This window comes from Neovison vison, chromosome 8, assembly GCF_020171115.1.
Source record: "Neovison vison isolate M4711 chromosome 8, ASM_NN_V1, whole genome shotgun sequence".
In the NCBI taxonomy this organism is placed as follows: Eukaryota; Metazoa; Chordata; class Mammalia; order Carnivora; family Mustelidae; genus Neogale; species Neogale vison.
In genome coordinates, this window is record NC_058098.1 from 12,888,633 (window position 1) to 12,915,542 (window position 26,910).

The 26,910-nt window shown below is 45.0% G+C and overlaps 2 protein-coding genes across 6 annotated transcripts in view; one reads left to right on the forward strand and one right to left on the reverse strand.

Moving 5' to 3' along the window:
• The window catches only part of SULF2 (sulfatase 2), a 112,605-nt gene extending 110,083 nt beyond the window's left edge, over positions 1 to 2,522 (forward strand). For all 3 annotated transcript variants that reach the window (XM_044262887.1, XM_044262886.1, XM_044262885.1), the window contains exons 19-21: positions 522 to 555; positions 777 to 830; positions 1,582 to 2,522. In XM_044262887.1, the coding sequence (XP_044118822.1) occupies positions 522 to 555; positions 777 to 830; positions 1,582 to 1,612 (119 nt within the window). In that variant the 3' untranslated portion in view covers positions 1,613 to 2,522. The remainder of the gene's footprint in view (positions 1 to 521; positions 556 to 776; positions 831 to 1,581) is intronic.
• A 496-nt stretch (positions 2,523 to 3,018) lies between these two features.
• The window catches only part of NCOA3 (nuclear receptor coactivator 3), a 132,496-nt gene continuing 108,604 nt past the window's right edge, over positions 3,019 to 26,910 (reverse strand). For 2 of the 3 annotated variants that reach the window (XM_044262882.1, XM_044262883.1), the window contains 13 exons: positions 25,527 to 25,918; positions 24,481 to 25,349; positions 23,347 to 23,482; positions 20,944 to 21,138; positions 20,088 to 20,363; positions 19,864 to 19,990; positions 18,636 to 18,807; positions 11,302 to 11,595; positions 9,962 to 10,066; positions 8,435 to 8,681; positions 7,191 to 7,365; positions 6,702 to 6,843; positions 3,019 to 6,421 (listed from right to left, as the gene is read on the reverse strand). In XM_044262882.1, coding sequence (XP_044118817.1) covers positions 6,410 to 6,421; positions 6,702 to 6,843; positions 7,191 to 7,365; positions 8,435 to 8,681; positions 9,962 to 10,066; positions 11,302 to 11,595; positions 18,636 to 18,807; positions 19,864 to 19,990; positions 20,088 to 20,363; positions 20,944 to 21,138; positions 23,347 to 23,482; positions 24,481 to 25,349; positions 25,527 to 25,918 — 3,142 coding nt within the window. In that variant the 3' untranslated portion in view covers positions 3,019 to 6,409. The remainder of the gene's footprint in view (positions 6,422 to 6,701; positions 6,844 to 7,190; positions 7,366 to 8,434; positions 8,682 to 9,961; positions 10,067 to 11,301; positions 11,596 to 18,635; positions 18,808 to 19,863; positions 19,991 to 20,087; positions 20,364 to 20,943; positions 21,139 to 23,346; positions 23,483 to 24,480; positions 25,350 to 25,526; positions 25,919 to 26,910) is intronic. The other variant, XM_044262884.1, reaches the window with a different exon arrangement.

Consider the following 26,910-nt stretch of genomic DNA (forward strand, 5'->3'; position numbering starts at 1 on the left):
TCGGTCTCGGTGCTACGTGTCTCCCAGTCTGTGTCTCATCACCCATGACAACCCCCGGGGGCGAATCTGCTCCTCCTCACGGGCGGTCACGTGACTGGGGGCTGATTCCGAAGCCCACACGCTGGTCACGCGGCCGATCCTCCAGGAAGCTTGCTGAGAGCCACACACACATGTTCCCACCGCCCCGCTCTCGGGGCCCATGGCTTCCAGTCCTCTGTTGTATAGGTATCCCTGCCCCTATGTGCCTCCCCACCATGACCATGACCCAGGTCACTGCTGGGCAGATACATCAGGGTCCTACAGCTGGTGACACGCAGTACGGGCAACCTCCAGGCTACCTAGGAGTCTCAGGAACACTCACGTCCTGATTCAGCCACTCCATCTGCCCTGGGGGACACGGCCAACGACATGAATGACAAAAACGGGAAAAAAAAAAAAAGGCAGTTACAAAGCAGGTATCATTGTTTGTGCCATTTTTGCCCTTAAACTGTTTTCTCTTTGTTCATTTGTGTCTCATTTAGGACTTAAAGATGGAGGAAGCTACGAGCAATACAGGTATCCGTCCGGTTCTGTTGTTAGAGCCTGAGCCCGTCCCCTGTGCTGGCCCATCCGGGGTCCAGCCTCTGAGGTGGCACGCGTCAGGCTGAGGCCCTGCCCTTTCTCTGGTCTGCCAGGGGCCTGGACTACCCACCCCGGGGGGGGCCGGGGGGGCGGGCGGGGCGGCTCTTTGTCTTTCTGGGTGAAGCTAACAGACTTTTTCATACCCCCAAACTTAGGCAGTTTCAGCGTCGAAAGTGGCCAGAAATGAAGAGACCTTCTTCCAAATCGCTGTGAGTTGAGGTGCCGTGAGTTAAGGCCTGTAGCGTAACCGAGGCCTGGTAGACCAGCGTAGTCCTTAGAGGTGGAGAAGCGTGTAAACCGTACACTTGCCAGACATCTCAAAGGCTGCAGAAGGGCTAGCCTGTCCGTCCGTGGCAGCAGCAGGGCGACCTCCTGAAACGGCTCCCAAAATATCCCTGCCCCCAAGTCTCCCTCCAACGCCAGAGCGTCTGCCGAAGGGCTGAGATTGGGGTGACCTGGGTGACCTCTAGGCTAAAGGGACTGACCAGTGGGATGGGGCTCGAATCCTCGAACTCACTGAGCAAATCCAAACACACAGACGTGGCGGGGGGGGGGGGGTATAGCTCAGGGCAAGAGCATTTGACTGCAGATCGGTGTGAGGGTTTAACACTCACACTGGCCATTCCTCTGACATTCGGTTACCACCCAAACAGACTCCCTCGGTGCCCTGCCCCGTGCGGCCTCCGGTCTCTGCCCTCCCTTCTTTACGTGCACAGAAACCACCTGTGGCTTTGCAGCCGGCCAGGCGGTTCTCTGGCGCTCCCAGAATTAAAGGGCATCACCTCCCGGGTCACATCCCCAGTGCCACCTCTGCCGGCCAGAGTGTGCAGGCCACAGACGAGGTCGGGGTGGCTGGCTGGGAGCAGGCCCTTCCTCGGGGACCCTGCCGTACTCCCTCCCGGCAGCCACACCCCAGGGCTGCTTCCCGGGACCCTGAGAGGAGTCTGCTTTGTTCCGCAGGGGACAGCTGTGGGAAGGCTGGGAAGGTTAGGACGCGCACGGCGGGCCTCCAGACCAGAAGCGCCATCTGACCGTCCCGACCAGGAAGACCGTGCACGATTTCAGACGGGCCCGCGCTCCTAGCCGGGGGCCTGAGTCCCGGGACCTGCTTTCCGTCAACATGGCACGCTCTGGAGACGACCGTCGGGAGTAGTGGGACTTCGGGAAGTCCATTTTTGCCCCTGCTTTTGCTTTGGACGATACCTCACCAGCTGCACAAAATGCATTTTCATATCAAACAGTCACCACTAACCCTCTCTGAGAGGCTGACGAAGGGAAGATTTTCTTGGCAATTTCCCCCAACGGTGTAAGGCACTGGAACTTTTTTCAAAATCCTAGGGGAAGAACACCCCCGTTTCAGACCCTTCTTTCGGTTCGTCTCGAAGAAGGAACTCGGACAGCGGCGGCAGCGACGCGACCTGCTGCGGCCTGGAGGCGGCGCCGGGCTGGGCCGTGGGTCGGCAGCGCGGGGGCACCTGCCCGGGCGCCGCGAGGCGGGCTGTCTCCGAAGAGACGGACTCCGCTGTACACAGGAGACTCCGCGCCGAGCGGCGTGGGAACTCGGAGGGGAATCTAACCAGAAACCCGGTTTGCAGGAGTGGTGGGGTCAATAAACGCGCTGTGGCCAGTGTCAAGAAAACCCCTTGCACTTGTGGACATTTCTGTTCCTGCCCAGACGCCGTTCCCGCCCGTATTCCTTTGTCATCTGTCCCAGAACTGATGTTTTTTAAAGTACTGAGAAAAATGAAGTTGATGTATGTCTGTCCCAGGTTTTAACAAAATTGTATTTGTAAAGAAATTTTGTAGTCTAAGTATTGTCACACGACGTTCGAAGTCCCAGCCAACGACAGGCAGTTGGTACGAGGTAACCTTTAACATTTTGTAAAAGGCCGTTCTTGGGAGTTCTTTGGTGTGCTTGGTTTTTTTAAAAAAGCAGTCAACACCTTTTTGGAAGGAGACACTTAGGTTTTCCCAAGGGGGAATAGAAGAGTATAAATTAATGAGGAAAACTCACCACACTTCAGCACCCTCGCAGGTAAGTCTCCCGTTCCCCCCGCTTCAGGACCCTGCTTTTTAAAAATGTTAATCGACTGCAGAGCAATTCACCCTATTAGCCGGCCCCTCTCTGCACCCGCTAGCCCAGCGTGGCCAGCACAGCGGTCAGAGGCCAGGAGGGAGGAGCAGGAGGGCCTGTCCCGGCCACCACCCAACCTGCCGCGCTTCTCAACGAGCAGACGGTGGAGAGGACCCCCAAAGTGCTCGCCTTCGAGCATAACAGCTCTGTGCTTTTCCACTGTTAGGATTATTTGAACAGGATCCCTTAACCACCTCTTTATCCTTAATCCAATTAGGATTTTTTTTTAAAGGAAAAGGAGGAAACAAGCAAGCTCTTAGGCATCAATGTTAAATAGAAACCTTTATTTACAATGACATCCAAAATGATCCGCAACGCAGAGCTTACCACTCAACCATCTCCTAAGTTATCCCATGTGGTTTGCAGTGTAAAGAATGATTTAGATTTTTAGAAGAAACATTGAATGTAAACTTGATTGAAAGTGAATTCATTCTCAATACTCTAAGTCAGTTCCTGAGAATTTTAAATATTGCTCTCAGAATGACATTTCCATCATCGAAATTCCACACATTGGAAAGACAGAGAAAGAAGGAAAGAAAAAACACCTTGCTCATTAAACAGTTGGCCTTCGAGCTGAAAAGCAGCTCCTGCTCCTCCGAAGCAGGGGGTTTTGTCTGTCCTACAGGCTTTACTCCTAGGATGCCCCCACTTGTGAACAAAACTCATGGAACCGGAGAGGCATAAGGACAACTTACTTGGCAGTCCTTTCAAGGACCGCAAGCCAAGTATGTTCCATGCTCCCCCTCCCCATACCCCCAACTCACCTAGATATTAAATACCAACTAACTAAGCAGTCCTGGTGATTGATATTTACACCTTTTCCATTAAGATGCACAATTTAGAAAAGTGGCATCATAATACGAACATTAACAATGAATTTCTATTTGCTTTTTAAAGGAAGAAATGTATCTCCTCTATTATCATTTTGATCTTTATAAAATATATATATTTATATTTATATATCTTTGGATTCAGCAAAAAAGTAGGTACTGGAAATATCACACATTCTAAAAGCAGATGAAATACCAAGGTTTAAAAAAGTGGGGGTTGGGGAGTAGGGAGAGGTAGGCAGCAGGAGTACAAAGAGAAGTATCCAAAAAAGATAAAAGGGCAATAAAGGTAAAAACAAATTATCTCAAAAGACGGCATCTATTAAAAGAAAATCAAATTCTTAAGTTTGCACCAATAAAATGAACAAGTAGAAAATATAAAAACTTATAATAAAGTTTCTCCTTTTTTTCCCATATAAAAGGGGGTGCTGCCTTCCAGTTAGCCTGGAGTTGGGACTGAGGAAAAGAATCACAAAACTTTGTGTTTTTTGTTTGCAATTTTTAAAAGTCAAGAAAGGTAAGAGCACCATTCTCTTTCTCCCCACGCACACATGACTTACACAGGAAAGGTGCAGATACACGTGACACAACTGTGTCTAAAAAGACAAGAGACTGACTCAGCTACGTCTCTGTCTCCAGACAGGAGGATGTTATCTGAAAAGTACGGGCCACTGTGATGGAAGTCGATGGATTTACAATCTCAGATTTATTTTTAACCAGGCAGTGGGGGAGAGGGTGTCAAATCCAAATCTATTCCAGAGGTGGTTCTGGAAATACGGGTTTCACTTATGTAGAAGTCAAAGAAATTAAGTGATCTTACCTTCATAAACACCTAGAAAAATTGGCTAAATATGTATGAAATAAAACAAAAATTAACTGGTTCTCGGTTATTGCTAGGAAATTGATACCAAAGCTAGCCAGAGACCTTTGAAATTCACGGATATTTGAAAACCCAATTTCATTCAACTATTTGAAGCTAATAAAGTAAGCCAGGTAAAAGGAATTAAATTTTTTCTCTATTCCCAACGGACCAGAAAGAGTGTCCAAGCCCGGCAAGAGCAGAAAGGGGCAGTGGCAGGGAGCGCAAAGGCATGCGCTCAGCCAGACCACAGCTGGGAAGCTGCACACCCGGCCGCCCTGGGGGCTGAGCTCCCTGAGAAACCCCCTGACGCCACTCCGGCTCTCAGGGACCAGGAGCGCACCGCTTCCAAGTGACAAGACAGCCGAGCAGACACTAGACGCCACACATCAAGGGGTCTACTCCCGAGATCTCAATGTGGGATTTGGGTCCTAGCAACCAAAACCTTAGAGCACTCCTACAGCGGATGAAGAGGCAACATATTCAATTAAAAAACAGAATATCGTGAACTACTGTTTAATTTATGGACCGCTTAAAATCCAAGATTCCTTTTAAATCAAATTGATCTTTTAAAATTCTTGATATCTTTTTTTAAAAGTTTATTTCTCCATATCTATTCTTTCCCCTAAAATTAACAAAGTGCTTAGATCTGGTAGAGGAATTTAAAAGACAAATTTAAAATGCCTACATCTAAACAAATGATCTTTTTAAAAAAAAGCATTTAAGAGATCGAAAAGAGGGAGGCATCTAACACTGGAGCATGGGGGTGGGGTGCGCCTGCAGACCGCCATCCCCCCGGCCAGGCCACAAAATTCAGGGGGTGCCTCTTCTGTGTGTAGCCTCACCACACTGAGCTTACTGAAGTCAACAATGTTAAATATTTAGCTTCACAAACTCTGTAAAAATGAGTTGTTGTGACCTGCAAAAAAGGTATATACATATTTTACATAATACAATATCTTAAAGGTCGTATTTACAAAAGAAAATCTATTCACAGAAACACTGCGAAATTCTGATTCAGAATGCAGTACCTGGCCTTGGGTTTTCTGCAATTTATTTTCAAAAAGCATTATTGCTCTACCATATAGGCAAAGGGTGACACTAGTACTTCAAACAACAACAAAAACCATAGTCCTTGCCCAACGGATCAGTTTAGACAAAAACCGGGAATGTGGTTCACCATTCCTCAAGACCTCAGGAATATTGCATTTATCCATTACTTTTTAAATAAAGTGCACTCGGCCGCACATTAGCATGGGAAAAACTGCTACTGCTGCAACTAAATACTGTCATCTCAGTGTCCCTTCCACGAAGCCATGTGACATCAAGGACATCTCCTGGAGGTAAAGTATTACAGGACATTAAAGACAGAGGAAGTTCTTACTCAGGGAAAGGTCCAGGACAACCAAGAACAGGGCTGGAGCAACTCAACCCCATCATTAGAAGACAAGAATTGAGAAAGACCAACTTCTCGGGACAGAGTCCGGTGAGAACACAAAACCATCTGGTCACAACAGGAACACATCAAGTTCGGCAACTGTGTTCTCCATCGGGTACTGCCACGAGAGAAACCAGACCTCCTCCCCTCTCTGGACTTCTCCGAGGTCCTCCAGCCCGCCCCCACGGATGCGAAACACTCGGACAACCAGGGAGAAAGAAGGGGTACGGGCAGAGTTTCAGGATCAGTCACACTCCGTCCCTCCAGAATCCCAACCCTAAGAGGCAGAATGCCAAAAAGTGTTGTGAACGCCACGATACACAGGAGGAGGGAAATACAGGTAGACATCGCACATCTGCTTCAGATCCAGTCCTGCTCAAATGACATCGCTCGGAATACCCTTCCCGGAGACCGAAGCCGGGTCTTTCCTCAGAGCTGAGTGTGCAGGCGAGGATTCTTCACTCCCGAGAATCATAGTGCAGTGTCATTTGTACAGTGATTTCCTTGGAGGTCCTGGTGTAGGGGTGTCAGCAGTATTTCTGTTAACAACCAGAAGATACGTGAGGAAAACACAGGCTGTGCACAACACAGAAGACTCCACGGCACCAGCAACGGGCCTCTGGCTGACGGATTCAGATTCCTTAGATGCCATATTACCAAAGGTACCGGATGGCCCAATGCCTTAGACTCTAGCTTTGGGTCACCCACCCCAAGTTGGAAACCTGCTGAGGACCTTTAGATTACAGATGAGGCTTTGGCTCTCTCAAGAGAGAAGGAAATATTTTCTGACAAAAGGAAGGGACAGACCGACCCCCATACCTGATCAGGACCCATGGGCATGCCGGCCATGGGCATGGAGTTCATGTTCATCTGTCCCATGGGACCACCGCTGCCGTTCATGTGCACCATACTGTACGCCGCAGGGCTCCCCTGGTGGGCGAACTGCTGCTGGGGAAACGAGCTGTAAACCAAGTGGGAAATGACAAGCTGGGTCATTCCGGTCACACTGGACATGCACAGAGAGACCCCCACAGTTCTGTCAAGTGTCGCTGTGCTTCAGCAGAGAACACGAGGGAGAAGAGGGCCCCCTGCCTGCCTTGCCTTCTCTGTTCCACAGCTGCCGGTGGACACGTGTGGGGCAGGAAGGAGTCTCAAAATGGAGGAGCCAAATAGTACACTTCCTGACAGGAAGCCAGGCCTTTTGCGCTCTCAGTCCACACAGGCTTGACTGAAGCATGCAGAGGTTATTATGCTCCTACACTTTTGGGCCCCAGAACCTGAATGCCTTTTCAAGTCCCTGTTCCTCACCTGTTCCTGGCCAGGTTTCCTGATGGCCAGCCCTTTATCTCCGACGACTGATACAGGGGCGCGGTCTGAGCGTGCGGCATCATGGGGTTCTGGGAAGGACCCATTCTCGAGGGCATCATTGCATTGGGAGGACTAGACACTCGACCGAAGGCCGGGTCTGGCTGCTGTCCCATTCCTTTAAAGAAGAAGGAAGAACAAGAAACTGCAGTATCTGTTTCCTATAGAAACTTCATGTTCTCTGCTAAGGGCAGGGGAGACAGAAAGAGCCACACGATGCCGCCTGCCCTCTCCTCTTGCTTCTCACTGAGACGCCAACTGGGGGAATGGGCTTACCGCTGGCCGCAGACCTTCCAGCCCACCGAAGAGCTGCTACTTCGTGGAGGTTTTTGTGTAAGAGGGACTCCGCCTCACGCTACTGGCATCACTCTGTCCCTCTGTCCCCAGGTGGCAGGGGAACACCTAAAATGGAATCTCTCCCAAAAGACACCTGGCCCCCCCACTCCCACCATGTTCCTGGAATCTCTCAAAGACTGACCTGAAGGGATAATGTGCATTACTGTAATTAATACACAGCCAAGTCACCAAGGAAAGGAACCCAAAAGCCCACATGGCATTCCTCTGACATGAGCAAGCATTCAGAGCCTGTAGAGTCCAGCTACCCTGAGACATACTTTGTCTGGGGTGGGGAGGGGAACCTGGTGGTCTTTCTTCCAAATTAGGGGGTGGGGAGCTAAAAAAACAAGACCCGGGGGAGAAAAAAATGCTCAACTCTGATAGCATATCTACTATGCTACTGCACTCCCATAAACATTTTTGGGTTTTGGGGTTTTTTTAGACCAATCAGTTTTTCTCCATTCTGACAACGAGCATCGTCTCTTGATCGAAGTACTCTGAGTTGTCTTCCACCTTCCCTGCTTTTCTCCCAAAGCAGGTGCCTCACAGGCCTCAGGCGACCTTGCCTCAGTGCAAATCTAAACACATCTATGAACACACAATGACACCGAAACTCCTGAGCAAGCCTTCTAGGGTTTGTCTGGTCTGGCCTGGTCTGGCCTCTGACTGCACCCTGTCAGTCTCAAAAGGCACCATTCCTTGTTCTGCTGTTTTTAATTAATTCCATCTTTCTAGTGAATAAAAAAAGGGAGTGAGTAAATACTATTTTGTATTTAATATGCAACATATCTCTGAATCTTAGATCCTTAGTAATGTTACTCTGGGGAAGCCATTCTCGCCATCAAATTTACCGTAATTTGGTGGATATGGAAACTGCTGGGGAGGAGCCTGTGGCATCACGGGCCCTGCCAAAACCCCATCCATGCTGGGGGAGGCGGTCACGTTCGGGGGCGGGCTGAAGGCCTGCGGCTGCGGCTGCGGCTGCTGCTGTTGCTGCTGCTGCTGCTGCATCATGACGGCCACCCGCTGCTGGCGGAAGTGATGACTGAGCAGCTCCCTGCTGCGCTGAGCTACCATCTGGGCGTTCAGAAAACCCTGCTAATACCCAAGAGAGAATGCAGTTACACACACGGAGCAGCAACCGGCCAGTCCATACACACGGGACCACCACCATGCAGGAGGTAGGAGAGAAAACCACCTAATGCCTTTCTTCCTACAAGAGGGAAAATGCACCATTCTCAGTCTGGTAAATTCTCAGTATGGCATCGTTGGCTGGGTGGGGACGACGGGGTACAGAACAGGGACCTGGAAACTGTTTCGGCGAGTTTTCAAGCCTTCACACAGAAAACACTCCTTAAAGTGAGAGAACATTGAAGGGTAGACTATGTAGATAAATTTTTCAAAAACTATGAAATGAAACCACAAGAAGGAAAAGGACAGCAGTAAGAGTGTGGGAGGAGGGGAGGCACGAGGGAGCATTCCCCCAAAAGAATGGGGTTATACTCAAATAAACAGGAGTCTACCCGCAGAGGTAGACTGTAGAGTCTCTTAAAGCTTTTGAAACAAGAGATGGAGAGTTAGGAGCAGCTGTCTGCAAGTTCAGGAAGTAACATGGTCAAAGCACAGAACCAAAACACTGACTTGGGCCCTATCAGCTGGGAGAAAACACCTGCGAAAAAGCAACTTTTATCTTTCTGGAGGGCATCCTAGCTCAGCTTATTCAAGACGTCAGATTATCAAAGTACTTCCACGCAGACCTAAGACAGCCAACACTGGGCCTGTCACACTCGGTTGTTTTGTCTGTTGCTTTTTACAATCCTTAGCAACAGTCTTTCCAACCACAGTAAAGGACTTCTGTGTGGTCAACTGCTCCGCACGCATCAAGAAAATACCTTAGTACAATCTCCAACTTGTGCTGGAGGTACAGAGAACTCAGGCATCATCCTTCCCACTATGGAAAACAAGTCATCTCAGAGACGGTCCTTGAGAGTTGCATTATGTATCATTTACTTTTTTCTTCTTATAATCTCGTATTTTACTCAATGAGCGTATGGTTTCATAATCCAGAAACAAAGAAAAGTTTACAGATTTATTATTTTTAAATCCTGAAAAAGTGTCAGCTATTTTCACCACAAATAATCACAGAGGAAATTAAAAAACACGAATCCGTGGTTTTAATGAAAGCGCCTCCCCTCCTGATTGCTCATCACCAACAAGAGAGAAGACTGGAAGAGGAAGTGTGAGGACAGCGCAACTGGTTTCTTCCACAAGAAACTGGGAGCTGGTGGGTTTCAACACACATTTACTGAGGGCCACGTACGGACCGGGCCCTGCACGGGGTCCACGGCAGTGACCGTGGACAGACTCACTTTCCTCACCTGGGAGGTGACCTGCGGCTGCATCATGGGCCTCATGACGGCAGCACTCCCAGCAGCAGGGCTGTCCATTTTCATCTCCAGCGCCTGACGGCTCTGATTCAAAAACTGGAGAGAGAGAGGTTGGTTAGGACGCACGTGGAGCACACGAGTGAGCCCCGAACAGCTTTCCAGCACCACCCAGGAAGGTCCTGATGCTACTTCCAACATGTTAACCTGGTTAAGTCACATCTACACTAAACCAGTACACTTCCACACTTCGCGGGAGCATGCAGCTCTTGATCTAAAGGCTGTGAGTTCAAATCCCAAGATGGGTACAGAAGTTACTTTAAAAAAAAAAAAAAAGTAAGTGGAATCTTTAAAAAAAAAAAAAAAAAAGTTCAGGCTGAAAAGGCCTTAACAAACATATGAAGCTTTATTGTTTGGCATCACAAGAGGAAAAGTTAAAATACAGATCTGCAGCTTACAGAGTATCTTCAACAGAAACTCAAAGGATGCATAAAGTCAGATTTTCTCTGAGATTATTTAGGCCACTAGGGAAATAGCTTTAACTTGCTCAGACCAACACTAAATAAACCACCTCCTCAGTTACCTCAGTTAGCTTTTCCTAAGTGACTTCAGTGGAAAGAAGTGGTAAAAAGTAAAATGACACCATGAATATGGTAACACAGCTTTCCAGAGCACCAACAATGACTTTTCATCATATTAATACCCGAGAAGTCTCTGGCTCACTCGACCTGACGCTCACTCACTCATCAGCTTACACGGTTCAGTTCCGCCACATTTAATAACTCAGCATACCCAAGACATAAACAATATAAAAATAGTTAAATTTTAAAAGATATGTTAGGGATTAAGGAAATAAAAAAGAGAGCTCTTAGTTTAGAATATTAAGAGAGCTCAAGTTTTTTAAAACATCTAGAAAGCAGAGGTTCCATAAAAAGAATGTTCAAGTCAATAAGGTTTAAGTATCTGGTATTAATATTAAGGACTTTTTTAAAAATAGAAACCATCTACCTCTAAGCCATCAAGAAATACTTTCCTCCCCCAAGGGCCATCTCCTCGGACACTGTTCACTTTCTAACCTGAACGACAGAATAATCTTATATCAAAAGGTAAGGAGGACCTGACCAATTCCAGCAGGACCACTCCCTCAGAAGGAAGCACCTGTACCAACAAAAGGTTACACAAAAGTCCCAACAAGAGTGTGAGCTGACAAGGGCTAGACAGCCAGTGGCAAGAGCCCTGAAGAGCAAAGCCTGACCACGCAGCTGGGGCGCAGCCGGAGGGGGGTCGCGGCCGCAGGGAGAGCGCATCTGGCTGAAGCAGCTCGGGCCGCTCACCTGCTGGCCTTGCAGCCGCTGCTGAAGCTGCATTCGGAGCTGCTTGGGGGTGCTGGTCCGGGGCCTCATGATGTTGGCCCTTGGGTGCATTCCTTGGAGAGGAAAATTGCCTTGCTGGTTCATCGGATTCATCATGGAGTTAAAAGATGGTGATTGTCCCTGAAGATTAAAGCCTCCTTGCATTGGAGGCCCCTGGGCCGGGTACGTCTGCCCATATAATGCCGCCTTCTGATCCATCATTACTGCCGCTTCCTGGCCCTGGAAAGCATCCTGTTTGGACTCCAAAGCTTGTCCCTTCAACATCAAACACATAAATGAACAGTCAAGTACATGTAGAAAGCAACAGAAATCAAATGCTTCAAGAAAGGTAAAAAATAAAGGCAATATATGCAAACAAGGGTGCCGCAGAATTCCAAAAGCAAAATCAAGTTTACTGTCTGAAGTTCCATGAGAGCACAGACCATGACCCAATGTTTTCACAAAGGTGTCCTAGTGCCTAGCACAGACAGAGTCTCGTGCAGATGAGAGTACCTGGAGAAATGCTATTTGTTCCAGACCAGATTTCTGTACCAACACAGACCGTCGAAGCCAAGTATAAAAAAGAATTAAAATTGTTATCAATTAATTCTCTTATAATTAGTGCAGGAATATTCTGACGGTGACTAGAGGTGATTTTGGTAGGGACTGAGGAAATCAACATAAATTCATATCCCCCAAAGCATACTACTAAGTTGCACAGACAAAACCTGAAGGTGGCCATCCACTACTATTTGTATGGCTGGAGGGACTGGTTAAGAAACCCATTCATCTCAAGTATTTATCGGGTGCCTGCTGTATGCCTGCCATCACTTGTCTACGTGTGAAGGGGACGTACACAATAAAGTCCAAGAAGTGACAGAACAACAGTGAGAACAAAGATTCTGAGGAAGGGAAGAGCCTGCCACACTGAGACAAGAAAGGCCTGCCGGCTACTGCGCTCACCTTTACCTTCCTATCCACGGGCAGGGAGTGTGGACTGCCAATATGCAGGCCACAGTCTCGTCCCAATACACACTTCACCTCACTTTGACAGTGACCCCGCTCTCAATTTCCTCACCTCTCTGACCGCTCCCTCAGAAGCATAATAATAAGTGTTCACCAGGGTTCAGTTCTAGGCTGCCTTCTTCTCTCTCACTCCATTTTCTACTCCGGTCTCCTCATCTACTAGCAACAACGGCCGAACTCGTCTCCAGCTCAAGTGTCTCAGAATTCTGACTCTGCTTACACCAACGCCTGCTTAACAACTTCACCTGGACGTCCCCGGCCTCTCAGACTTCATGTGTAGAAAACACAAGTCGTGATTCCAACAGCCCCTCCCCCCAAAACACTCTGATTCTCTTCCAATCCTCCCTCCTGGCAACATGGCAACACCATGTGCCCAGAACTAAAGCCAGCAATATGGATTCCTCACATTCTCCCTTTCCAAGCACGCGTGCATGTGCGTGTGCACACATGCACACGTGGTCCACTGAGTCCTGTCAGTTTTTCTTCCATATGACATATAGCACAGCCTTCCCTTCTTCCATTCCACTGCTGTGACCCTCTCCAAGACACTTTCTTAGATTCTTATAATAACTGGTTCTATGCATCTGTTCTGTCCCATCATTTCAATTCCCTTCTCCAGACAGGAATCTGAAATCTCTTTCTATAAAGAAAAACATACTGTAAGTTAAACATGGATTAATCATACATGTTTACCTCCTTTCTCTTGCTAACTCTACTAAAATAATAGCAAAAATTTAAAAGGTAGTATATATCCACAAAACAATGAGAATAAGGAAGGCAACAAGGTATTTTCTTTAAAAGATTTTATTTATTTGACAGAGAGAGAGAGACAGACGTACAGAAAGTATAAGCAAGGGGAATGCAGGAGGGAAAAGCAGACTCCCCACTGAGCAGGGAGCCCAATGCAGAGCTCAATCCCAGGGCCCTGGGATCATGACCTGAGCCAAAGGCAGTCCCTTAACCAACTGAGCCACCCAGGTGCCCACAACAAGATATTTCAACGAGCATTTGCAAGACAGAAAAAGAGAGGAATAACCAATTCAAGAATGTTGAGAAGCTGAGACCCATGTGCCTGTAGAGGAAAACACACCTAAGACCTGAGCAAGTGTCTTCCACAGACCCAATGACAGATTCCACTCGGGAGGTAGAGGGTCTGGCAAAGTGCTTAAATGCAGCTGGTTAGGAATCGGAGCAGAATGCAGGGGAGAAGCTACTTCCCAGTCCCGAATTGCTCCCCAATTCCACACAGCCATGTAGCTATCCCTTCTACCTACTCCCTCAGAACCTCAATTCTGGGACACCAAGCAGAGCAGAGGATAAGAGCTGGGAGAAGCTGAAAACAGGACATCTTATTTATAATTCCTAGTAAAATTCTTGTACTTTATAATTTTATATCTTAACACTATAGGATCAACTTGCCTGCCCAGTGCCACTCCCATTATGCAACCAGGCAATTACAAGTTCCCAGGCAAGGAAAACAGTTAGGAGAAGAGAAGGTGGTAACAGCTCTACATGCTGCAATTCGAGGAGTCCTGAAGTAAAAAGGCCAGCCCCCGACCAAACACTTTCAGTGAAGACTGACTCTTTCTAATACATCACACTTAAACATAAAAAGGTAGTCAAGGATGGCAAGATCCGTGATGGTGAGCGCTTCCAACATGAAAGGGACACAAACAAATAAAAAGTAACTTAGAAATAAGGAAAATAGATATTAAAAAACACAGACTCAGTTTAATACCCAACATGTCAATAGACACTCCAAAGAGATAAGAAAATACAGAAGAGATAAAATGATTAGAGAAATACCAAATGACATGTCTGATAAGCTTTAGAAATATTCAACCCTAAAAAAATTTTTTAAAAAGAAAAAATATTCAGTTCTATTACCAATAAATGCAATTAAAACTCACTAATTAAAAAGAAAAGAGGGATGCCTTGGTGGCTCAGTCAATTAAGCAGCTGCCTTCAGCTCAGGTCATGATCCTAGGCTCCTGGAATCAAGTCCCACATTGGGCTCCTTGTTCAGCGGAAAGCCTATTTCTCCCTCTGCCTGCTCTGCCTGCTATTCCCCCTGCTTGTACTCTCTCTCTCTCTCTCGCTCTGTTAAATAAATACATAAAATCTTCAGAAAATTTTTCAAAAAAAAAAAGAGAGGGTATTATGCTAAGCAAAATAAGTCAATCAGAGAAAGACAAGTATCATATGATCTTACTGATATGAGGAATCTGAGAAACAAGACAGAGGACTATAGGGGAAGGGAGGGAAAAATAAAACAAGATGAAACCAGAGACGAAGACAAACCATAAGAGACTCTTCATCTAAGGAAACAAACTGAGGGTTCCTGGAGGGAGCGGGGGGGTGGGGTGTGGAGATGAACACTGGGGAGGGCATGTGCTATGGTGAGTGCTGTGAACTGTGTAAGACTGATGAACCCCTGGGGCAAATAATACCTTCTATGTTAATTTTTTTAAAAAGAGAGAGAGAAGACACAGGATACACTCAAACGCCCCCAAACCAAGAGGAGTCTCTGTGCATCTGACATACAGCAGAATGAGACAAGACCCACACCAAGATGCCGATTTATGCAACTTCAGAGAGAAAAAGGTCCCAAATAATTCCAGAGATGATCAATGGGTCTCACACACAGAAGAGCAGGACTCAGACTGGAACAGGAAGGAGTACACGGCAACACCGGGCACCAAAAAGCTGTGGAACAATTCTTCCAAAATTCTAAGAGGAAATTATTTTCAACCCAAAATTTAATACAACACTAGGCACACTGGGGGTGGAATAAAGATATAATAAAGATATTTTCAGACATGCAAGGGCCCAATACACTTAATGTCAGGCAGTAAGGACAGAGAAGTTAACAAAAACTGTGTTTGAACAAAACAAAGGAATAAAGCAAGACGGAAAGCCACTTCGGACCAGGGAGCTGGGAGATGCAAAAGAGACGAGGGTCTAGACCTGCCTCTCAGGGCAGAATAATGAAGAGTAACAGAGAACCACAAGAGGGAAGGTAGGAACTGAGGAATTACCTAATGTGCCTGCACGTGGGAAGAAAAACTGAAGAGAAACTTTATATTTCCAATGGAGCATCAGGGGAGGATTAGTATTAAATGTGTAAAAAACAAATTTAAAAAGGCAGTTAACTCAAAATCCAACAAAAACCAAAAACCCTATACAAATTATGCCTGATTCAGCAACGAGCCAAAATAATGACAGCACTGACCAGCTATATAACAACAAAAGCCATAATTATACAGAGGTAAAGAGAGCACACGCTCTTGCGTATGTAGTGAGTATGGCTAGGGGTGTACATATTGGAGGAAGGGGCGATAAATACAGATCCACAATTTTTTTATCTGAAATTCAAAAAAAAAAAAAAAAAATCCAAAAAAGCTCTAAAAAAGGTAACACAACTTTTCATCAGCCGTAAATGCATTTAATAGCAAAACTTGACCTGAACTTTTATGCAGCAGTATCTCTACATGTCCACTCAGTGTGGCTCTCAGAGTATTAGCATGTTATATATATTTATATATTTGGCTCTCAGAGTATTAGCATGTTTGAGGATAGGCTACTGCGAAAAGCGACAGGATTGCTCAAAACTCCACCAGGGGTATCACAGAATAAATGGCATACACACACCGTTTCACCCTCCTAAATCCAAAAATTCCTGAACTGCAGAGTGTACCTGACCCCAAGGTTCTCAGACAAGGGACTACAAATGCCCGGTCAGCTACTGCAGCAGGAAATCAACAGACGCAGACGGAAGCTGATGAAGAACAGCCGCATACACACAGCCCTTAGAAATGTTCCCCAAACAGTCAAGTCTCACTGTCTGAGTGGGGCAAATGTGTGTTGATTCTTCAAAAAGTGCATTTCTGTATAATTTTACAGTTACAAACACAGGTTACTTGGCTAAAAATAAAAATTAACTATAACAAAATAGGAAAGCAAGTCTCATCACTACCCTGCTTAAAATCTTCCATGGTTTCCCAATATAGCCAAAAAAACTCCAGCTTCTGTGGACGGTTTGTGGAACCAGCTTCCGTTTACTTCACCAACATCATCTCACAGAAGTCCCTCTCTGTTCTCACAGATTTTCAGTCACTTGGTAGAACCCCCACGCCCTTCCCACCCGAGGCCTTTGAGTTAGCCGTACCTCTTCTGGAACATTCTTCCCCTAGCTGTTTGCCATGCTGACTCCATCTTACCCTTCAAATGTCAACTTACATGTCATCTCCCCGCAAAAAGCTTCCTGACCACTCACCCCAGTCACCAGTAATTCTTTGTCTCATCATCCTAGACTTGAAAACACAAACATTTTTAAACTAAAGAATAAGACTACAACATGCCCCCACTAAAAAGAAACTGGGGAAACTATTCAAATATATTAGACAAGTAAAGAGCCTTCAAATCTCAGCTCGGACAGAAGAAATTATTTTAAAGAAAATAATTTAGAGAATCAGAGAAAAATGCTGACACACACATACACCCCCCCAAGAAAAGGTCCTTTAATGACACAGGCCCTTCCTGTTGATCTCCACCACACAATGTCTGCCTCCAGCCGGGTGGCTCTTTGCCTGATGTGTGTCTGCTTGGGGCAGTGTAAGCTTGCAAACAACAATGAACTAATTTGTTCACTACTGCCCCTCAGCTTCTAAAAAAAGACTATCTGGGATACAGAAGACAAGTATTTGTTAAATGAAAGAATCAACAAGTCAATACATAAACTCTTGGGGTTGTGAGTTCAAGCCCCACACTGGTATAAGAGATTACTTACATATAAATCATTAAAAAAATAAAAATAAAACAAGCATCTTTGTTGCCAATCAGATTGGAAAAGATTTAAAAGAATAATCATGCTCAATAATTGTTTCATCACTTGCTCATCCACACAGTATCTTTCATCTACCTGGGCCACAGAATGGTGTTTGTGAGGGTGAGGAACTCCAACCCTCAGCCTCTGCATGGCAAAGCAGGAACACTACCTGCAAAACCTCTAAAACATGCCTTTCTCTAAAACCTCTAAAACCATCAACCTTTCTCTCGGACTATAGGTAAGAAAAACTAAGGCAACAAGATGGGAATAATTCATAGAATTATTTACAATAATTATTTAGAACCAACTTAAATTTTCATCAGTAGAGCACTGATGGGGCACCTGGATGGCTCAGTGGGTTAAGCCGCTGCCTTCAGCTTAGGTCATGATCTCAGGGTCCTGGGATCGAGTCCCGCATCGGGCTCTCTGCTCAGCAGGGGGCCTGCTTCCCTTCCTCTCTCTCTGCCTGCCTCTGCCTATTTGTGATCTCTCTCTGTCAAATAAATAAAATCTTAAAAAAATAAAATAAAATAAAATAAAAAATAAATATACACTCAAAAGTTACTAATGATTCTTTGTGCCAAGATTACAGAAGATTTTAACTTTTTTTTAATATGTTCTTTGTCATTGTCAGATTTTATATAATGACCATTAACTACTTTATCATTAGAACAGAGAAAGCTCTTTCCAGTTTAAATATAATTATAAGGAGCAGTTCAAGCTCCTTAGTCTCTGTGTAGACCTCACATCCACCCTCAGCCAGGTGAGACGCATTCTCCAGCGCCATGGGCACAAAAATGGTATCACTAGAGACGTACAACATCACTGCTCTACCTTTCCCACCCACCCTTTCCGAACTTCTGTGACAGAGTTTGCCACAGAGGAGTATGATCCTTTGTGTAACCCCCTGAAAATCTTGCCTAATTATCACTGAGTACGCAGATCTATACACACAGTTCTTCAATGAAACCAGCCACTACAAAATATATCCGTTTCAAAACACAGGTCTGTGAATGACAGATTTTCATAAGGCTGCACAGGTAACTGGGAATGAGAGATGCTATTGTTGAGATGTTCATAATCACTACTGTAAAGCGATTTTGTTTGACACCAAAAAAGCTTGTACCCTCAGAGTACACCGTGCTTGGCCAGGCAGTAAAAATAGTTAATTATAGAAATGAGATTCAACTAACACGTAAAAAGCAGCATTTTTAAAACTACAAAGAAGTATTATTGGATCATTTTTATAGCTGCCTAATAATGGACAGCTTTACAAAACAGTAGGTTGCTGGCAGTATGATTTCTAAATGTAATACTGGGCTCTAAGAATGCAGTGATGTAACTCAAGTAATAGGAAAGATAGACGGGCATTCATGTGCATGGCCTCATGGATATGCACACACACATGTACGTTTTAAAGTGTGCACATACACAATTCTATTTCCATGTTAATGCCACCTACTTGATTTACAAGTTCAGGAATGCCCAGAGCTCTGTCAATTTCTTCCAAGCCTGTGGCATCTGTGTTGCTCAAGAGAGTGTGCAGCTGGTCCAACAATGCTCTTTCATCACTCTGCCCTTCTAGGTTAGAAGGTGGCCCAAGGAGATCATCCAGGGAATTCCTAAGAAGTGGCCTGAAAGAGATTTGCAATCAATGTCAATGTTGCTCTTACACACACACACACACACACACACACACACACGTTGAACTATCAGAATACTGAGCCTGGGACCTGCCAAAATAACTTTTTGTTGTCCCTGGCCCGGTGAGCTCATGTGTCAAGTGTAATACAAACGCCATATACCCACAGTAAGGTCCCACAGTCCTCCAACATATTAGAAGGACATGGAACTAGATATCATTCTCCCTCAGAAAAAATTCCATAATGAGACTATCTGTTCTCCACAGAGAAGTACTCAAGCTAATAAACTCACATAGTTTTACCACTGTCTACTCAATAGATCATTTTTTTTCTTTGCTTAATCTATTATAGAATTCAAGTTAGACTTGAAATTGACAGGTGGCTTCTTTCATGCAAATGAGTTAGTGATCAAACTAAATAAAAATTAAATAGACATAATCCACACCTTTCTTTCACAAAGAGTGCTACAGTTTGCTTTCACCATCATCCCTGAAATGTTTTAAATAATCTTAGAAAAGAATTATCAAATCCTTAAAAATTAATCTGCCAGAAAACTGAGGCTCACCCTCTGAACACCATTTATCTTCTCAAACTGGTGGTAATTTATCGTCACCAGTTTGACCACTCACCGGTCCTGACAGTTAAACAATAAAGCGGTGTCCTCCCTCACTGGCTTGCTGCCTCACCTCGATTTTTTTTTTTTTTAAAGACTTACTTTATTTATTTGACAGAGAGAGATCACAAGTAGGCAGAGGCAGTCGGGGTTGGGGGGCAGGCTTCCCGCTGAGCAGACAGCCCGATGCGGGGCTCGATTCCAGGACCCTGGGATCATGACCTGAGCCGAAGGCAGAGGCTTTAACGCACTGAGACACTCAGGCACCCCCTCACCTCGATTTTTACAGTCAGACAAGAAATGCCCAGATGGCAGACAAGTACCTCAATCAGTGAGTTACATTCATTCTCTTTTAGGTTTGCTCCTGTGTTCTGACCTTTTTCTAGATTATCCTATGCTAACATTTTCAACAGAGTCACATAACAAAGCCCCACCTATTTTGAGTCCCATGAGGACCCTGTTCCATGGACAACATGCCATCTGGCCAGGAACCCGGTTGGTTAGATGGTGCTGCCTGGGCATACGGACTGACCCCCATTCCCATGGGAATCTCACCAGGCCCTGGTGGAAGAAAAAGAGGGGACACATTTTCAAAGAAGGCAACAGCAAATATTACCCTAAATCATCTGGTTTTCTTTTTTAAGAAGGGGATGCTTACGCATTTGAAGCATCTGCTGTTGCTGCTGCTGCTGCTGCTGCTGCTGCTGCTGCTGCTGTAACCCTGGTCTCGCCCCTGGGATGCTATTGGCCCGCAGAGGCAAGGTGGGCATCGAGCCGCCCACTGCAGGTCTGGGTAAGGAAGCATTATAATCTGCTCCGGGTCTTCCCATGGAGTTTGCACTCATATGTTCCATTCTACTGGCCTTTGAGTTTGGTAGGCCCCAGTCTCCTGAGGAAGGAGTCTGAGTCACAGTCACATTTCTGTTTGGTCCACCTACAATAGGCAGAAATGATTATGTCTTTCCCATTATTATACTAAAATCCTTCTTATATAAGTACAGTCATTACACACAACCTTGACCAAAAAAGTGCTGTCATCCTAAGAATAGGGCTGGCCAACTATTAAGACATTCATTTTTCAAGACTTTTTTTTTTTTTTTTTTTAAGATTTTATTTATTTATTTATTTATTTGACAGAGATCACAAGTAGGCAGAGAAGCAGGGAGAGAGAGGAGGGGAAGCAGGCTTCCCGCCGAGCAGAGAGCCCAATGCGGGCCTCGATCCCAGGACCCTGGGACCATGACCTGAGCCGAAGGCAGAGGCTTCAACCCACTGAACCACCCAGGTGCCCCTCAAGACATTTCTGATAGGCAACTATTGCCACGTATTCAAGTAGCTTCCTTGAGAGTTTAAAATAACCAAGATGTAGAATAAATTAAGGAAACTCATGACAGAAATATTATGCTACTGTTATTCAAAAACCTATTATTTAATCCCAATTACTTAAATGGCGTTAAGTGTTTTAAATTTAAAAAGAAAATGTTATCCATAAGTACTGGTTAGAAATGACATACCCATAGTTGAGCCGTAATTTTCCTGACTATCCATCATTCTTGGATTCCCACCCAACATGGGCTGCTTTGGTAACATGGGGAAAGCACCGATATTTTTTACTGGAGGACTTGATCCAACAGCAACAGGGCTATCTAGAGACACTGCTCGGTTATATGGGGGACGAATGGCCTGCACAGACTGTGGACTCCTCAAACCTGTTGAAACACAGATGCACAATACATAAAAATTCACTGATGATTCAGTACATAAGTAATCAAGCACAACACATGAATACCAATACCAACCACAAAAGAATGTCTTTCTTACTAAAATAAACAGTAAGTATAGAAGGAAAAAAAAGAAGAAGGAAGAAAACAAAAAGCCTCAGATTCCAATATGGAATACAGTAGAAACAGAGTCCCAGTGTTGGCTGATGTACTGGGCACTGTTCCATAGCCTGATGTGGTCATTCATATTCTGCTTCACTTAATATTGAAAAAGTTATCAAGGTTCAAACTCCTAGAGGTTCTTCCCTATATGTACTTACGTCAGTTGTTTAAAATTTTTTAATTAAATTTAACTAGACAAGTTGCCATCTAATCAAGGATTGAAATGTGAAATCTCCCCCTAACATTTTTCTTTCTCCAACCTAGCTGACTGATGCGGACTACCCACTTCAGTTTAGGAAACAGTGCCACTGAAAATGAGTAACCACCATTCCTGATAACTGTGACTTCTTCTTGTTCAATCAATACATGTACTACACACCCTTCTTAAACTGATGAGTGAGGAAACCACACAGCTGCGGAAGAGAGGCTGGAGGACAATCAGCCAACACTAAAAGAAGAAAAGTCTCACAGCTAAATGACAAAGTTCCACAAGTGTCACAGGAAAGGTTTCAATTACAAAGTTTTAGCTGCTTTTTAATTCAAGTCTCTGTGCCAAACAAAAATATATGTTCTGGTAGCTACTACTCAACTGGAGCAACCAAAGATGAACATTTCCTAGAATGTTTCATGATTACTGGTGTATTAGTTAGAAATAGCAAATTTTAAGAACAGGAAAATGTCCAGGGAACTTTTTAGAACATACGCACTATGAATTATTTAAAAACAAACAAACAAACCCTGAGAGGCACGATATGTATTTTTAAGTTAAAAATGTTAGATTTCCATCTTATTACAAGAGTACAGCAGACCCTTGAACACCACAGGGTTAGGAGCACTGAGCTCCCAACAGAGCCAAAAATCCATATAACTACTGACCCCAAAAACCTAACTACTAATATACTCTGACCAAAATACTTACCAGTAAGTCAACTGACACATATTTTGTTTATTACATATATAATATGCTATATTCTTTTTTTAAGATTTTATTTATTTGTCGGAGAGAGAGCGCGCACGCATGTGCACAAGCAGGCAGAGCTGGAGAGAGAAGCAGGCTCCCCACAGAGCAAGGAGCCCGATGTGGAACTTGATCCCAGGACCCTGGGATCATGACCTGAGCCCAAGGCAGCGACTTAACCGACTAAGCCACCCAGGCACCCCTTATACTATATTCTTAAAATAAACTAGAGAAATCAAGAAAATCATGAGAAAGGTGCCTAGGTGAGCCAGCCGGTTAAGTGCCTAACTCTTGATCTCAGCTCAGGTCTTGATCTCAAGAGTTTCAAGTTCAAGCATTGCGTTTTGTCTGGGCTTTGATTGTGAGAAAACACATTTACAATACTGCATGTACTGAAAAGATCCGTGTGTGTAACTGAACACATGCAGTCCAAACCAGTGTTGTTCAAGGGGTAACTGCATGTGCAAAGGTACAGAAACTTTTATTAACATACAATGTATTATTTGTCTCAGAGGTTCAGGTCTGTGATTCATCAGTCATACACAATGCATAGCACTCACCATAGCACATAGCCACCCCAGTGTCCATCACCCCGCCACCCCATCCCTCCCATCCCCTCCACTCCAGCAACCCCCCGTTTGTTTCCTGAGACCAAGAGTCTCTTAAGCTTTGTCTCCCTCTCTGGTTTCACCTTGTTTCATTTTTTTCCCCTCCCTTCCCCTATGATCCTGTCTGTCTTGTTTCTCAAATTCCTCAAATCAGTGAGATCATAGGCTAACTGTCCCTCTTAGACGGACTGATTTCTCTTAGCATAATACCCTCTAGTTCCATCCACGTCATTGCAAATGGCAGGATTTGGGGGGGTGGGGGGGTTGACAGCTGCATAATATTCCATTGTATGTATGTATGTACACACACACACACACCACATCTTCTTTATCCATTCTTCTCCTGCATGTTGATGGACATCCAGGCTCTTTCCATAGTTTGGCTATTCTGGACTTTGCTCCTACAAACATTGGGGTGGTGCAGAAACTTTTAAAAGGCAGCAAGAATAAAACCTAGTTCTTTCTTACCCAGAGAATTAGTTCCTTGAAACATCTGTTGCTTGGTTCCCAGATTACTACCATTTGTGGATATGGAATTATTATAAAAGTCAGAACTAGTCAGATCACCAAGAATAGCATCTAGATTATCCAAGTCTCCAGATCCCTGGGAGGGAAAAATTAATTAACCAGTGTTAATTTTTATTTCTTTTTAATTAACATTACTAGATATACATAGGTATAAACCTATTCATCAGAAGAACACAAATTAAGTGGTAATAAGTAAAATACAATAATTAACCTAAAGTGATAATACCCAACTTAAAGTCTGGATTCTTAAGACCCTTACCCTAAATTTTCATCCTTGAAATTTATACATCAGCATATTGAAATAAATTCTCTGGGTTTGGAAGTGCTTTTGAAGGGGCATTTTTAAAATCTGCACTAGAACTTTAATTCTCAAGCTGTAAAATATTTTCCAGTTAATGTTACTCAGGATCATTAGCTGACAAGGTCGTCTGCCTCTACACCTACCTTTGGAAAACAAGTGTAAGCAATAATAAAGGCAACAAGCAGGCGTTCAATAAGAGATTTGCAGGCATGGTTCAAAAAGGAGTCTTGGTCCACAAATTTGGAGAGCACTATGTTAAACAAAATCAAACAGATATCCTAACAGTAAGACCTCCCCAAGACTCATTTTCTCAGATGTATAATGAAGTCTCCTGGAAGAGTGTTCCTCAAGCAGAGTTTGGGAAACCCTTATACAGAATGAGATCACACACAGAAGGAAACTTGACTGTAGGCACAAATCAAATTCTGTTACTTAATACAGTTTTTTCCCCTGTTTCTTTCTACTATCCCTTTAAAAGACCCAATATGCTCATTCCGACAATAAAAACCTCCATGAAAATTTTCAAACTGGCTACCAACTGGTTCTAGTCAGAGTCACATTTTAAAACACACACATCTCGTATTCCAAACTCCATCATAATACACCTTACAGATTCCCAAAATATTATAAAGAAATGACAGCTCTAGAGTAAATTCCATTACATAAACCTAAAACAGAAGACAAGATTCTGCATGTAACACATAGTCTTTCCAACACCGAAATGCAGTGATGAAACACAATGACTGAGCTGGAAGAGAGAAAGAACAAGTTACCTCTTCATTTGTTTCTGTCTTAATTTTAGAGTCCTTCTCTTGACTCGAGCTCGGGATGGTGGAGCTGCTGCACTGACTCAGTTTACCGTCCACTCCTTCCACTTTGGGCTGCAGTTCTTTGGAGAGTGTGTCACTAGGATCATCCCTGTCCAGCAGGTATCTAAGAAGTGCATTATTTTCCTTCTTCTTAGGACTCAGTTGCTCCTGCTTGACACTGCCTTCCACACAGGACGCCGTACTACTGGTGTCTTTCCCAGTGGCCTCTGCGGTAATCTTGGCCACATCCGCGGGTGAATTCCCGTCCTGCAGCAACTTGTGCAGAATCCGGTGCTTCTCCTGCAGCAGGGACCCGTGCATATTCGATGTGGAGGACACTCCTCCAGAGGTTGAGGAAGAGACCCCAGAGGGGCTGGTGACATTAATGGAAGAGTCTTTACAACTTGAATCCAAGGGGGAGTTGGTCAAGGAGGAATGGCCTCGGTCATCAGAAGAACAGGTAAGTAATTGCAGTAATTTTTTATGACCTTTGCTTTCCAAAGGACCCCTCTGATTCTCTGACCCTTCGACAGTGCTCTCCTTACTGTCTTTGTCACTGAGGTGATCCCTGCTATTTGACTGACACATTGAACTCTCCACTGGATTCTGGTCACAATACAAGCCCAGGGGACTCTTAGAATCCTGACTGTTCACTTTATTTGGCTGGCTCATATTCATATTGGGAGAGTGATCCAATTTGGGGCCTGGTGAAGACAGAGTGGATAAAAGAGAAGTCCCCACTCCCTCACTGATAGCTTGCAGAGCACTCAGAGAGCTGCTAGAAAAGCTGTGGCTCCCAGTATTACCAGAAGATCCCATGGGAGAGTGCACACCTGGATTGGGAGAGAAATAAAGGAAAGAATTAGACTATTGGATGCTGTAACAAAATGCCACTGAACTCCCTAAAAGTTAACCTTAAATTGAACTAACTTCACAAGGATTATAACAGAAGAAGAGAAGAACTACTGAGGAAGAAGAAAATAAAGAAAAGGAAATGCCAACAACAGTACCTGCAACAGGAGAAAACTGGTGTGAGGCCATCTTTGGACTCCCACGGTTACGAGGAGATATCATGATGTTCTGCTGGTTGGAACCAAGGCCAGGGCTCCCATGTGGGGGACTACTCATGTTGAGACCATAGTTGCTGTTCTGGTAGGAAGATGGTGACTGCATGCCTGCCCCAGGGTTCATTGAAGCTATGGGATTCGAGGGCCCATACCTAGCCCCACTCATTGGCCCTATGGTGCTGGGGTCAGCCAAGCCATAGGTCCTGTTGCTCAGCATCTGTAAACCTTGGTTTGGCGACATGCTCATGCTGCCTACTGAACTACTGCATCCAGCTGCTGGAGGTCTAATCCCTGGTCCGACAGGATTCGTGTTTTGTCTATACCCATTCTGTTCCCTATGAAGAAAGAAGACAAACTTTCACTAAAATATTACAGGCATGCATTAAAGCACTTTTTTTTTTTTTTAAATGATGAAGTTAAGTGCCCAGGAGCTTAACTCCTAGGCTCCATTCCAATACTCAGTGTCAGTCCCAATCTAAGTATTAATCAGTTATGAACCCAGTAATATATTTTTTAATATACCACAGAATCTAAATGAGTGACCACGAGCACAAGCGCCAACAACTATGGTAGCTGGCATCACAGCAGGGTTTACTATAGTTGCCACACCTGTAGGGGCTAACCTGGAGGGGACTGCAAATTACTCAAGATATCTAATGCATGAATAGTCTGCTCTTCCATGTGCTGCTCATTTACCATTAGCAACAGCAACATACCTTTTTTTCTTAAAGTCTTTCAAATTTCAAATTCAATCATTAGAAGCAACATAAATATATCATCAGAAATAAAACATAACAGAGGTAGTCAGGTTTTTTTTTTTTTTCCTGTGTGGGTTTCTATTAAAGATCTGCGACACGTCCCCGTTCCCGTGTGCATCCAGAACGGTTTCGGGGAAGATACCCAAGAGCCATGTCGGCGGGTTTCTGGAGGGACGTCATCTGGGGGCAAGGATGTCCCCTTTTCCCTGAGCAGCGCCGGACGCAGACCAGCACTGTGTCTCAGTTCATGAACCCCAGCCTCTCGCGGTCAGGCCGCGCGGGCCATTCCTCCCAGCCACTCGAAGCCCTTTTTGCCGAGGCTGCGCAGGTGGGATCGCCGGGGCCCGTCCCGCCCCTGGCCCGGGGGGGATAACGAGACCCCACTTTCCACAGGAGAAAGCCAAGGTCGGGTCCTTTGCGGGAACCTCAGGGATTGTGAGCGTCCACGCCCCACGGCTCTCGCTGGTACCACCAGGCTACGCGGCCGGGAGCTGGAGGCCGGGGCACCCTCCCGGGACCCGGTAGTCAGGTTTTTTATGTTCTTTTATTCACAAGCCTTCCCATTCCCC